The sequence below is a fragment of the Rhipicephalus sanguineus genome, chromosome 3 (genome assembly GCF_013339695.2).
Source record: "Rhipicephalus sanguineus isolate Rsan-2018 chromosome 3, BIME_Rsan_1.4, whole genome shotgun sequence".
Classification (NCBI taxonomy): Eukaryota; Metazoa; Arthropoda; class Arachnida; order Ixodida; family Ixodidae; genus Rhipicephalus; species Rhipicephalus sanguineus.
Window position 1 is genome coordinate 177,064,759 of NC_051178.1, and position 14,640 is coordinate 177,079,398.

The 14,640-nt window shown below is 46.8% G+C and overlaps 2 protein-coding genes across 3 annotated transcripts in view; both read right to left on the reverse strand.

Moving 5' to 3' along the window:
• Nucleotides 1-11,952, reverse strand: part of LOC119387718 (proprotein convertase subtilisin/kexin type 5) — a 41,726-nt gene extending 29,774 nt beyond the window's left edge. For both annotated transcript variants that reach the window (XM_037655196.2, XM_049413623.1), the window contains exons 1-5: nt 11,741-11,952; nt 5,238-5,368; nt 5,015-5,121; nt 4,792-4,909; nt 2,178-2,385 (exon numbers count right to left, since the gene is read on the reverse strand). In XM_037655196.2, coding sequence (XP_037511124.1) covers nt 2,178-2,385; nt 4,792-4,909; nt 5,015-5,121; nt 5,238-5,368; nt 11,741-11,803 — 627 coding nt within the window. In that variant the 5' untranslated portion in view covers nt 11,804-11,952. The remainder of the gene's footprint in view (nt 1-2,177; nt 2,386-4,791; nt 4,910-5,014; nt 5,122-5,237; nt 5,369-11,740) is intronic.
• Nucleotides 11,953-11,974: 22 nt separating this feature from the next.
• LOC119386126 (galactose-3-O-sulfotransferase 3-like) overlaps nt 11,975-14,640 on the reverse strand; it is a 5,347-nt gene continuing 2,681 nt past the window's right edge. Inside the window, exon 3 of the mRNA XM_037653470.1 lies at nt 11,975-11,980. Coding sequence (XP_037509398.1) covers nt 11,975-11,980 — 6 coding nt within the window. The remainder of the gene's footprint in view (nt 11,981-14,640) is intronic.

The following is a 14,640-nucleotide window of genomic DNA, read 5'->3' on the forward strand; positions in this document are numbered from 1 at the left end:
GGTGCGCTACACCATGAATACAACTTTCCAGGAGAAATCCGCACTGCCACGAGGCCCCACTTCAAGGTTAAATGAACATACAGTAAAACCTCGTTAATTCAAAGTCACTGGGACTGTGAAAGATCTAATTAAGCGGGTTTTCGAATTAACCAAACATACAAAAAGCGGTATGGAAGGAGCTTTGAATTACTGGAAGTAATCAGAGGTGGTCATATGTTGTGCCTGCTAGTTTGCGACTACAAAAGTTATGTTTTCTAGCAATACCTGGCCCCAATTTTGCCACTAAACCGGGGAAATGGCGGGCCCTCACTGCTGCCAGCGCAAGAAAGAAAAAGAAAAGAAATAGGAAAAAAAAAAGCGGCCTTGTGGTCAACTGAAATGCGCGCCTGCGGAAAAAAAAAAACATGCTTCGCTGCAGCACAGTGGTGACACGCGGGCAGCGTGTCACCTGCTCCTCGCAGCGTCAGCGCGTCATGATGCGACCATTCGCCCATTCTTTCTGTTAAAATAAATAATTTAATAATGACCAGTGTGACGGAATTCGCGATGTGTTCTGGGTGGAAAAGATGATCATTGAAGTTTTCGAACTGAGTTTTCGATGTAGGCGTTGCAGGCAAGTACTCCGCCAGCCAGTGCAAGTGCGCAAATTGCCGGAACAACCGCCAATCGGAGGTTCACATACATCGCGAATTCCGTCAGACCGCCCTTTATTAATTTCTCTATTTTCCCAGAAAGAATAGGTAAATCATGACACGCTGACGTTGAGAGAAGCATGCGTCATGCTGACCACGTGTCACTGCTGTGTTGCAGTGAAGCATGTCTTCTTTTGCGCAGGCGCACATTTCAGCTGACCACGAGACCGCCTTTTGTTTTGTTTTTTTTTTTGCACTGGCAGCAGCGAGGCTGAGATGCTTCACTTATCACCCATTAGTATCGCTACATTGCATTGCCTTGTGGCTCCCAAGGGCCATCGTTTCTGCGGATTTGCAGCTAGGTCGGGATCGGGAATTGGCACATGGCACCAAAAGTTTTTGAATTAACCGGGCTGGTACTGACCGCCACTACAAATTATCCACTCAAATTTACATTGCAAAATACGGGGCCACAGAAATCCTTCTAATTATGCGGGATTTCGAAATAACCGAGTTAGAATGAATGAGGTTTTACTGTATTACCCTCACATCGATTCATGATTTTTTAAGTTTAAAAGCTTGTTATACCGGCTTATATGTTATAAGTATAGTAAATTTTAAAACATAAAATATTTTACAGGTTATCACTTGCATTCTACCGAAAGTCAAATCCTACTACTACTCAAAGTTGCTTCCACTTGCCTTTGAACCAAAAAGAATGACATATGCGTATGCCTTGTTTCAACTTTAAAAATATTGCGCTGGTTAGTTGGGTCATGACAAATATGCTCATTTTTCTTTATATGTGACATAAACTATTCGAATTCACTTCGAAATTTGCTTCGACCTAATCACTATTCGCTTCGGACCTAAAATTTACTATTCGCATAAGCCTAGTCATGTCACAATCAATTGCTGCTGGTGGTCACATAACATCACAGACCAGTGACCCACCAGCCCACCTTGCATAGTGTTCCTACATCATGCTGCCATTGTAAACAGAGTGCAATGAGTAAATATCTGTGCCATTTGCAAATGGCATAAGAGATGAAAATTGATGCCTTTTTCTCATTCATGTTGTCCTAACCAAAGGTACTGACGCTTTAAGCTGGAAGCCTAAGGATCGAACTGAATAAAGAATTTAGGTTTAGTTTTTTTCTTTTATTTAAATTGGAGAACATCTGACCTCCAACAAAAGTAACAGTATATAGAAAAAGTTCTGACATACAGCTATAAAATGTTAAATATATATTGCAATTTGAAATTGCGATGTCACATTTCATCACATTACATTTCTGCTTTCTGTTTTGTGACATAGTTACAGAAAAGCAAGGGTCTTGTTGAATCACTCGAGTTAAGTTTAGCCAGCGCGTCCAACACCCAAAGAGTGCAGCAACTGCTTGTTGCTAATAGGAAATTAAGTAAATTTTCACATTTAAGAGGCACGTACTCACTTTGCCTTATCGGTTTTTTTTGTATTCCTTTTGTACATTGGTCTAGATGATACACTTCACCGAAGTGAGGAAGGAAAGCGCTGGTGCTAACCTTGGAATCGTAAGACCGAGGAAGCAGGACATGAGAGTGGGTGCCAAGTGGAGAGACGAGAGTGATGCGAAGGTTTCCACGGGGCAGGAACTGAAGCGACAACACCACTTGGACGTGCTCCAAAAAGCGCACCGAATCGCGCCGACCCCAGCAGCCACTTGCGTTCATCTGCACCTCCAGCCTTTCTCCTTGACGGTTTGGAATTGTCCTAGGTGATGGAATCAACAAGAATCAAGTGAAGAGTCCATCCAAGTTGGATCAGTTCTTTCAGTTCAATACGACTTATAAACATGCAACAACATTAGCACTACGGATTAAAACTGTGGCGGCTGCAGCTTAAGAGTGAACATGTTAGCAACACATGCTAAGCAGCTAAGAACATGCTAAGCTAAAAGCATGCTAAGCAACACAGGTGAACACTGCCATTGCTGAGTCGTACAAAAATAGTGAAGTGCAGTAAAGTGACACTCTTAGCCAGCCCAACACCTTGAGTATGGTGAGAATTTGGAGTAATGGAAAAAAAAAAACATAAAAGGAAAATTTTCAGCCTGTAATAACCTCGCAATTAATAACATCTCGAGAAAATTTGCAGAAGGAAACACCTAAGTTACAGATTCTATGGTGCTAGACAAGTTCTTAGGAAAGGTGTTTCAATGCCTAAAAGTTCTTAACTTTTACAGGACCGAAAATACTGCATGTTTTTTGGTCACATTCTCAAAATCAACCTGCCTCCCCATACACACGCGTGCATGCCTGTGTACACACAGACACAAAGAATCACTTTAACATGATAGCGTTAGAGCCCACGTTGCAGAAATTCCAGTGCTGGTGTCATGGTTGTTGTATATGAGCGAAAACTTGCAATCAATGCAAACAATAAAAATTAACGATTCGAGCCTCAATTGAACCCAGGCCTGTGCCTGAAACTGCTCTGGAAAAAAGCCTTTTACACAAAAGCATATCGCCGGAGTCTGGCTCTCCCCGGTTTGGCTCGAAACTGGATATGACGTGAACTTAGGGAGGTACTCCCTGCCCCTAGGCAGGTACTACTGTAGCTAGGGAACTTATCCCACGATTCCTCGGCCTTGTCCCCAGCCTTTACTGTCAAGGCAGTGTCTAGCGTTACGTCTAGACGTAACGATAGGAGCCGTTGCAGTTACGTCTGGACGCAAGAATAACGAGTCTTAAAGTTACGTCCAGCGTGACAATACAAATGCAGCCCGTTAAACCTACCAAACTGACTGGCCCTAGTGGCGCAGCGGTTAACGTGTCGTGCTCGAAACTGCGAGGACGTTGGTTTGAACCTCGCTGCTGTCTCGTCTTTTTTTTTTCTTTTTTTTTTTCTGGCAGGGTATTGTTTGGTGTTGTATTAGTCTGTTACCAGACTGAGAAGCGCGAAGCGGCTCGTGGGTTACGTGCGCCCCAGTGACACGGGCACACCACGGACGCTGGCACGGACGGGCGCGGCAGGCGCGCGGGCTATACAGCGCGTGGCCACGACAGCGGCCAGTAGCGCGTGAAGGAGACCCTGCCAACCGGCCATTTCGCTAGCGCTCAATGGCCGCACTTGCGAAGCGAGGGCGAAGCCATGATTAGTTTTCCGCGCCCTTCGGGCACAGAGGGCCTTCACTGAGCAACAGGAAAATAATGTACTCACGTTTGTGGAAAACCAAAAGTCCCTAGATTTTTCCCTAGGGACTTTAATCAGTGACGATAGCGGTGACTACAGTTACATCTAGACGTAACCCTAGCCACAGCCTACTACAAAATCACGCGACGGCTTTTATCGCCAGTGACAGCTCGATCACTGTCAACCTGCGGCATTCCGACGCGGAGTGATCAAGAACGAACACAGCTGCGTATTTGTAGGTTTTCTTGCGGCATTGTAATCCTAGGCACGGCATGGAGACACGTCAATGACACTGCGCGATAGCACCTCCATAACTGCGGCGAGGTGAAAATGGCACTAGGGAGGAACTTCATCAAGTGCGTGACATACTAGGCACTCCGTGGAGACACGGAGAAAACTGGGGAAAATTCAAAACTTACTTAGGGAAAAAACAGCAAGCAGATGTCATAGCATTAAGTCACGTGGCAGTGACGTCATCTATTGTTCGCGGTGGGAGCCGGACTGCGGCGATACGCATGTTTTTATACAGGCAACATGTAGTGCGAGAAGTTGCATTAAGAAATGTAGTATTACATGGCAGAGGTGCCGAACAGCACTATGCGTCACACCATGTGAATTTGATGACGAGTGGATGGTCTAAAGGCTGACCAATTACAATCTGCTCAAACATAATTCAACATCATAATCAACCACAGTATCAAGAAAGTGTGCAGCTGTGTAGGTGCACATACTACCTTGCAGACGTGTAGTGTGCACTTTGCCATTGTAACTGCAGTACAGTTGTGAAGCGTGACAAGTGAATGAGGAGACAATGCGAACGGGGCCCGATTATGCAATTGCATTACACTCCTGAAGGCGAAGCTCAAGAGACCTCCAAGTGTTTTCCAAGATAAAAAGGTTTCATTTTGTATTCTTTGTATGAATTATGAAACTCGTGAAAAAATTCGATCAGATACACTGTTACAAGACGCATCAAGCACATACCATCCAGCATCTTCTGTATCAGACCGACAAACATGCTGTGGAGGAGCGGTGGTCCACTGTTCCGCCAGAGCTGTCATGGCATCCGCATCCATCAGGCCATAACCAAACTTGTGGCTGACTGTAAAGATGAGGTAAAAAAGATGTAAAGATGAGGTGACAAAAAAAGAACTAATAAAGATTGGAAACACCTCACTAGGCCTACAGTGCAGGTAGTGACACTCACCCCTGCGGCCAACACCATTTGTTGTCCAGCCCTCCTCTCCCAGAAGTGGCTCGGGCCGAGATGTCATCACAACGAGGTGCTGCATGTCGCGCCAGGTGAGCTTTGGGCTGCATGGGGGCAGAACATATGCAATACATGTTACACTCAAAGGGTCTGATAACAGATCAGAACATGCTATAAGATAAGACTGTGCTTCACGTTAATGCTGAAAAGAAAGGCTTACTTGGCTTCCAAGGCAAGTGCACAGATTCCAGCAGCCAATGGAGCTGATGCCGATGTTCCCGTATGTGCTTGGGTGCACAAAGTGTCGGTGTTAGGTTTATGCCGAAATGAGAGGTCCATGTCAACTGTCACCTAAGGAAAAAAGAGTTCACGATGTCTATCTTTTCAATTATGTTTACACACAGTTTCTCAGTTTCCCTCTACACAAGTCTAAAAGCTACGATAGTAAGGCAGACTGCGAGGCAGACTGTGAGGTATCAGCCATTTTGTGGCATTGACGGGAAAGCTAAAGGGGGCAGACCTCCTGTCTGTGGTGTTACTGCTTAAAGTGGTCTGGCAGTATTTGAAAGTGCTTTTAGTTCCTTGAAGTTGATACTGAATAAGCACAGCTACTACATGTGATGATTCCACAAATGCGCATGAGAAAATAAGTCAAATAAGTCAAACTCAACACTCAGGGCTGTATTTTGTCTTACTTTGCTCTTTTAAATAAGGTGTTACTGTTTTCTTTTAAGTTAATCTATTATTGATGACAACTGTAGAACTTTTTTTCAGGAATGCTGTGCACTAGTACAGTACTGCACATAACCTGTCTTTGCACACACACACACACACATATACAGGGGTGCAACAGCCGAAATAGGATTTGGAGCAATTTTTGGAGCAGCAAAATGTTGCTTTTGGAGCACAAAAATCCACATTTGGAGCAGGTTGCAAAAAAAAAAAAACGCCAGGCCTGCGCAGAAAGCGCAGCACAGTCACAGCGAAAGCTGGAAGAGTGGCATTTCTAGAGCCCGTTATAAACTCTCTTGGGGCAAGTACACTAGCAACGTACCCACTACGCCACAAATCATAATTTTGGTGAAGTAGGGAAGCAACCACTATGCCATTATTTGTCATTCTGCGGAGAAGCGAGCTAACATCTGTAAGGCATTATGTGCATTTCGTTGATGCGACGGTTGATGACGAAGAATTATAGTTGAGCCCTTTGTAATGGGTTGGATGCTTTAAACGACGCACTAGTTTCATAATTCGCATTTTGTGACGCCCGGTCGTTATTTCACTCTCCCATGCTATATAACATACGTTAATGTGAGAAAGAGAGAGAGAGAGGGAAAGAACTTTTTTGAGACCCCAAGGAAATGGATCATGGGGGCCTTATAGAAGTGCACTTGCGAGGAACCCACTATAAATCATGATAATTTTTGTGAAGTAGGTAAGCAGTCACTATGCCATTTTTCGTCATTCTGCGGAGAACCGTGGTACCCGCTAAACACCTGTAATGCATTATGTCCACTTTGTTGATGCTTTGGCTGATGACGATGAAGAATTATGGCACAGCCCTTTGTAATGGGTTGGAAGCATTCAACAACCCACTCGTTGCGCAATTCGCATTGTGTGACGTCTGGTTACAGAAATCGCATTGTGTGACGCCTGGTTCTTTTTTACTCTTCTACCACGCTACATTACACATGTTAATGTGGTTCCTTCCCGGCATGAAGCCTGTATAGGACCTTTTTGCAAGGCAGTTTCAAGCACCGGGATGGCTCTGACGTAGAACACTGGGCTCCAACGCAGAAGGGCCCAGGTTCGAACCCCGTTCCATCCTGGAAATTTTTCTTATTTTGTGCGATAGCTGTTACGGACACCGGCGGTGGCGGCGGCGGCGGACAACTACGGCGCCAAAAATGGCCCTTGTTGTGATCTCATAACAGCTTTCACTGCAAAAAAAAACCTGAATATTTTAGCCCGAAATCCCAAATTTGGAGCAGTATAACATGGAAGGCTTACTTTTAGAAAAGAAAATAAAAATACGTAAAAACCATTCAGCATCAGCTAATTCGTGCAAGATGCATGAGAACACTGCTATTTCATAAAAGCAGTGTGTTGAGCCACCTCACAGTGCGAACAATGACTAAGTCCACATTAGCATTTGCAGGACTTGTCAAATAATTCGACAGGCACTGGAAATGCTAATGTGGACGTGCGAACCTGGCAGCCTGGAAATTTGGGAGATTCGTAAAGCAGGAGCAAGTGGGGGTAGCGAAAAAAGAAAACTGCCATACACTTTTGTCTATTGTTTCTCAAGGCCGCAGAAACGCCATACACAGCAGCTCCAAATGATTACCAATAATTTTTTAGACGTCAGCGATCATACTAGTACTCATAATTACATGGCGCGTGCACGAATGAGTAATTAAGGAAAAAAATGTGCAGTGTCCCTGACAGCTAGTACTAATAGCCCCTTCTAAATCTCAGTATGCTTTTCCGCAGGACACCAGTGTACTGCGGCAAAAGTGGCTTAAAAAGCGTTCTGCACGCAATAAAACAAGCACCAGGAAATTTGAGAACTACTGTCCTTTTCTATTGTGATAGCAACTATATGGACACTCTCGACGAGTTTTTGCCGTCATCTCCCGTATCAAGTCCAAACTGATAACATATCCCTGTGCATAGTATGTTCTACCGTGGGTAAAAGCGCGCCAGTGCGTGCGACGAACGCGGCTGAAGCAGATATCTAGCGAGCCAGCCCATCTCCGTCGCTCGTCGCTCGGAGGGCAGATGCGATAACACCACTCCGCTCGGGAAGCCTGCCATCGAAGCATAGAGGAAACGCCCCGCCCGTCTTGAACGAGCATGAAAAGACGCGAGAGGGGGGCGGGGGGGGGGGCTGTCGCTCGAGTAACAACTTTGAACTTTGATTCTAAGGGCGCGGTCGCAATCGCTGGCACGCGCGCTATCTCGGCAGCCATCAGCAGGTGGCTCGTATCAGGGGCGTAGCCAGGGGGGGGGGATTTTTCAGCGTATATTACACGCACACATACAAATGCACGCATGAAAATACATAAAGTATGATCGACCCCCCCCCCCGCGAAAAAGATTTCTGGCTACGCCCCTGGTTCGTATATCTTGCTACGTGCTGCGCTCTCAATGCGAACACACTGTGCAGGAAGAGCATCTTTCCCTGGAAACGCCGTATTCTCTTACACCAACGTTTTGTAGAGTTACGCGAGATCAGATACAAAAGAGTTTGCTGCCAGTCTCACTTCGTATAGCACTACAATTTGTTGCTATCGCATTCATTGCTTCGTCCTTCCGGTGAAACTGACTTTTTTTTCTTTTCTTTCGCGGGGGGTTAGGGTTAGGGTCTGTGTGTCTGTATTGTATGACGATACCCACACTGCAGATGACCAACGCGGCCTCCATTTCTCGCTCAAGTTTGCGCAACTGAGAAAATTTTAAGCTGGTCGGGCATTTTGGTGCAGCGTGGCGCAATTTTAACAAACTTCACGGTTTTGGCTCAGCTTGGCGCAAAAATAAGGAAATGTATCAAATTGGCGCACTGTTGCATCCCTGCATACATATTATATATATATATATATAGCGAAATGAAAAAACATTGAATAAATATAGTACTCATAAAAAACCTTTTTTTTCGCTCAGGGAACACTAAAGAGAAACGCTAATTCAGTTAACTCCATTGCAGAGTTCCTCTAAAGCCATTTCTTAAACATTTGTTTGAAACAGCTGATCAATAGCAAAGCTGATAGTTTTTTGCTTTGCGCATTCACTTTGTGCAGGGAATGCACTATGGGGTTACCAAGCGAGGGTGAAACAGGAACTTGCCATTTATTATAAAGTGTTACGTTATGAACTCTGTTAGAGACCCTGTTTATTAAAGGCAATTTTCAACTTCAGAAGAATTGCATATGCTCCCGAGCCTACCCTCTCTGGGACTGCTGTAGTTCCAACATAACATAATTGTCACACTGTTTCATATGGGCAACAGAGCATTCTAGGTTGAATAGATGTCAGCATCCAGCAATCCTTTAGCATTTCTCTTCAGTGTTCCTTTGAACAGGAACATGCCGTACACGAAATCTGTTGTGTGACATTCAAGAACCGTAGATACATACCAGAAAGGACAACACAGTCCCCAACTACTGCCACTGTTTCCAATGTGCGGCATACAAACCCAGATGCACCACCAGCACCACAAGCATGCTTTCAGTCCATTTTATAGCCCAGAATATAATGGAACTTACTTCGCTTTGTAAAGGCACCAAAGGGCATTGGTGCCGCGGTGATTGTGAAGTATTGTTGAAGCGAATTGTGGGTGATTGTGAGTCCACTGTTAGAAGTTAGTGTTAGAGTTGCCTGTGCTATTCTGTCAAACATAAGATGGCCAGAGAGGTGTGTCAAGTGCAAACTCAGAGCACAGAAATTATTAGTACATTAGATGACATCAGTGTCTGCACATATGGATAGACGAGGTCTACGATTCGCATATGGGCAAACTCGTACATGCATATTTCATATATATTTCATATAGCTATCTCTATATTAAAGTACATACAACACAAAACTACCAGTCATTAATTAAATTTAGGTGCTTTACAAAAAAACAAATGGTTTAATTACATCAATTTATATAAACAGAGTGTTGCAACGAGTTACAGTATTTTCTAAGCACCATGCATCTTCCTTTTAGGTCACTCAGAAAGCCACAGTTTAAATATCATTAATAACATATCTCAGAAACTTTAAAAAAATTAATGCTGATTTACAATTTAAGGTGAGGGCTTTAATACAGGGAAAAAAGTACTATCATACGTAGGACTAATTATGTTTTACACAGGAAGCACTGGTGAATTAGTCTCAACATTTGTGTAATACATTTTCTTGTCATGAATATTTTTGTTCATAGCAATTAATTAAGCAAATCAAATATTTACCTAAAAACCACGAGATTCTTCGAATACACGTTAAATAATAATTAAGAAGTCATGCAAATATTATGTGTTATTAGAATCCTCACTGCTTTGATTAAGTTACAGAACCACCCCTCAAATCAGCAAAAGGTATAAAGCAGTGAAACTTAGCCTGAGCTCAAAACGGAAGGGTGCCTTATTTTTTAACTAGTACAATGCTGAATATTGCTGCTAGTAAAGTGCGACGTGGAAAAGACACGCTGCAAGATGGGGGCAGTACAGTGTGGAAATGCATTTAAGAATCGCAAATATGCGCACTCTCATAATCAGTAGAGGGGAGGGTTGTTTAAAGACAAGACAAATGTATGAAGTTGGCAAGCAATTTCATAGTAGTGTCAAAGTGACAAGCAGGGACTTGCACGGTGAAAGTTTGAAGCCAGCACCTTAGGTGACCGGATAACCCGAAATCGCATAATAAGCGGGCTGGTCTCATTATTAATAAGTCACCTACTTGCTTTCTCGAATTATAAAGCATTCTGCTTCCGTTCATTAAAGAACTTATTCTTTTAAGCAAACTTTCACCTATGAGCTCTGTCCCTAGGAGTTTGTGCAGTACAGTTTTTTAAATTTCATTTTACAAACATTGAGATACATCAGTGCCTACACACTAAAATAATCCCCATTATAAAGTGGTTGAACTTCCTAATCCACTGCTTGAAAGATAGTTGGAAGAACTGTTAAGCACTTCAGCAACAATGTTGTTTCCTTTTTAATTGTTGTCAAATCTGTGAAATTACAACACCATACACCAGTTTGCATTTTGGGGAACGAAAAAGCTACAGGGAAAGGCGAGATGAGAGGGTGTTCTTGCACGATCATGGAATTTTATTACAAACAAAACAAACCACACACTATCATGAAAAGTATGGAGAAGTGTTGCACGTGCACTGAAAATGGAATGAAACTTCCATGTAAACTACAGAGGGATGTTAGATCCAACATGCCTCTGGAGTTGAAGTGGAGGTTTTATTCTGTTCTCAGTGCACATACATAGGTCAACACTTTCAGTGCAAAAAAACAAATTTGGTCACATGCAGTGCACACTATCTTTCCCATGCTTTGGATCTCCATGTGAAAAGCTGCATTGATAAGTTTGCCTGCAAGGATAACTCTAACTTACCGCACAAACTTTTAGGACAGACGTCGTGAACACTCTTTTATTAAAGGTGTGACACGTGTTTGCTAGTGCAATGCAGCGTGTGATTGATGCTAAAGCTGCAATGAGCTGACGTGCAAATGTGCGCAAGGATTTCACACAGTCCCAAAAAGAAGCCCTGTTTAGTGCCATGATAAGGTATTAAGGACTGTGGCAAAAAGTTCTTAAGAAATTGTACATTAACAGCATCAAATTTCTTGAAATACAGGTATCAGCAATCAATGAAGAGACAGCTTTGCTAGCGCTACATTGCCACGCACATGATCACATACATGTCACTTGATAATCTGACGAGTGCTTTTGCCTTTTCATGCCTGTCCTATCTACTTGTGAGGGTAGGTGACACCACTGTGCACTGTGGAAGCAGCACAGGTGCAAGGCAAGGAAGATTAAACTACTGGTTTAAGCCTATTACCGTGGCTGATTTTAAAGTGCGTAACTGAAATAAATTCAAACAAGCTCCAGTTACTGTACTAATACTGACAATTGTGAGTGCCATCACAGCAAGCAGATTGCTAAAGGCCGCTCAACAATGATGACCGTGCTACCCTATTCTTGGCAGTCTGTCTGACTCACCACGTTGGCATCCTTGCCTGGTGAACCACTGCTGTAAGTAGTAGCAAGAGTAGAGGAGCACATCTCGAGGTACCAAGGCTTGGAGCCATGCTGGGTGGCACTACTGATGGACAGCGTGTAGATAGAGTTGGTGTAGCCATCACAGTTACAGTTGTCATTGAATCGCCCGCCATTACCAGAAGCCCAGACAAAGATTGAACCCAGACCGCGGCGACCCTGAAGCAGACAGAAAAGTTAGACCTGCAACACACAGCTAAGGCGTTGTTTTTTTACATTAATGTGCTAAGGTGAACATGTATTATGAAAACCAGAATGCGAACTTTAAAAAATGAAGACAGAGAGAAAAGAAAAAGCAATTTGCTGCTATAACATCAACAGCCATTCATTCCAGCTCGATAGAAAATGTTAGTGAAGTATAAGACTATGCAAACAATAGTATTCTGCCTACAGCTCTGAGCATTATTCAAGAAACACTTGAAGAAGCAGTGTGGGATGCGGAGTCGGTGAAGGACGGATCCCAACATAAAACGAAACGATGTTTATTAACGTAGTAGCAGCAGCAGGGCAAGCATGCCGATGCTGCGCTTCGAAAGGTTAGAGAAACAAAACATGCCACCAAGCTTGGTAGCTTGGGTTATATAGCCAGCAGTGGTGACGTAAGCCTCCGGAAGCGTGTTGTATCGTAAGCGTGTTTCAGCAGGTAGCTGTGTCACGCCGGGCTAATCAGTGACGAGACTGAGGCTGCGTAGGTCTGTGCGCAGTGGTCGCCACATCACCCCCCCGCGGAGTGGAGAGCCCTCAGGGCTTGTAGAAGTCCGGGAGGCGTAAAGAGTTCCACCAGTTCCGGTGGACGGCACTGCGAACCATGCAGCGGGCGAGGACCACGATGATTGCGCGTGGCTCGCGGCAGCGAGCCAAGCAGAGGGATGCGTTGGTGTTGCCGGTGGTGAGGGTGGTCCAAATGCAGTGGTCGACGCAACGCCAACAATGGTGCGTTGGACGCATCACAGCTGACGGGCGCGGGAGGGTGGTCCCCGCCACATGTGTAGCCGGTTGTTATCGGCTGGGGAACAGTTCCGACTGGCCATGGTGCGGGTTCGTCTGCTGCTGCGGGTTCGCCTGCCGTCGCGGGCGGTGCCGGGGGCTCGTCTGCCGGAGCGGGCGGTGCCGGGGGCTCGTCTGCCGGAGCGGACGCAGAGGGCTCGTCTGCCGGAGCGGACGCAGAGGGCTCGTCTGCCGGAGCGGACGCAGAGGGCTCGTCCGCCGGAGCGGACGCAGAGGGCTCGTCCGCCGGAGCGGACGCAGAGGGCTCGTCCGCCGGAGCGGGCGCAGAGGGCTCGTCTGCCGGAGCGGGCGCAAAGGGCTCGTCTGCCGGAGTGGGCGCAAAGGGCTGCTGCGGGCACGGCTGCTGCGGCGGGTGCGGCCACGGCTGCTGCGGCGGGTGCGGGCACGGCTGCTGCGGCGGGTGCGGGCACGGCTGCTGCGGCGGGTGCGGGCACGGCTGCTGCAGCGGGTGCCGGGATGCCGGGATGGCTGAGGTTGTGGAGCTGGTTGAAAAGGCCACGGCGATGGGACAGGGGTACATAGGGCCTGCTTCCCGCCACATGCCCGCACCCGCCGGACAGGGGTACATAGGGACTTGTTGCAGCTGAAGTGAGGATGTGCCCTTGAGAAGTTCCTGCAGTTCGGTGTCCGTAGTCCGTAGTCACCAGGCACATCACGTCCGGGTCACCACCGCGGGGGGGTGATGTGGCGACCACTGCGCACAGACCTACGCAGCCTCAGTCTCGTCACTGATTAGCCCGGCGTGACACAGCTACCTGCTGAAACACGCTTACGATACAACACGCTTCCGGAGGCTTACGTCACCACTGCTGGCTATATAACCCAAGCTACCAAGCTTGGTGGCATGTTTTGTTTCTTCGAAAGTTCTCGCTAACGTCGGTGTCCACGTGACGGGTTGGTTTCCTCGTAGGCCGGCCAAAGCATCGTGGAGGGGAGCCTGGTAGTCGGCAGCGTGTGGCAAGAAACGCCTGTAGAAATCTGGGAGGCGTACCAGACGTCCAGAGCGTGTCGTGACCGGAGCGGGCTGCGACGTCGGCGGCTGTGGATGTATGCCTGTGGATAGAGTGGCGCTGCCCGGTTCGTTCGCAGCGATGTATGCGGGCTTGAGCCGGTCAATCGAGACGCGGACGTCGTTCCCGTTCAGGCGCAGAGTGAAATTTTTGTTGTCGCGATGGACGACCGGGTAGGGTCCGGTGTAGGGTGGCTGGAAAGGCCTGCGGACGGTGTCGTCGCGGAGGAAAGCGTGCGTGCACGATGCTAGCTCCTTGAAGACGAAAGGTGTAGGCTTGCAGTGGTGGGCTGCAGGTGACGGGCGTAAGGCGGCGGATGGGGGGCGTCGGAGCCGGGCGACGAAGTCGTGGGATCTGACGTCGTAGTGCTGGATGGCTGTGCAGCGAGAAATTCACCTGGGAGACGGAGTGGTTCCCGTAGACGAGCTCTGCTGGTGTAGCGTGGATGTCCGGTTGAAGGTGGCGCGAAAGACCGAGGATGACGGCTGGGATGCGCTCGAGCCAGTTGAGGTCCCGGGTGGCACATAATGGCTGCTTGAATTGTCGGTGGAAACGCTCGATCATTCCATTGGCGCAGGGGTGGTAACTGGTGGTCCTCAAGCGTTCGAAACCGACGGTCAGCCCGAGGAGCCTGAAAAGGTGCGACTCGAACTGGTCGTCCTGGTCGGTGGTTACGCGGCGGGGGGCGCCCGAAACGAGCAATCCAGCCGGTGAAGAAGGCCGATGGCGACGTCTTCCGCGGTGATTCCCTCGAGGGGCATGCCTCGGGCCTACGAGTTGTTACCGATCGATGGCGGTGAGGCAGTAGCGGTGGGCCAGCCGGGG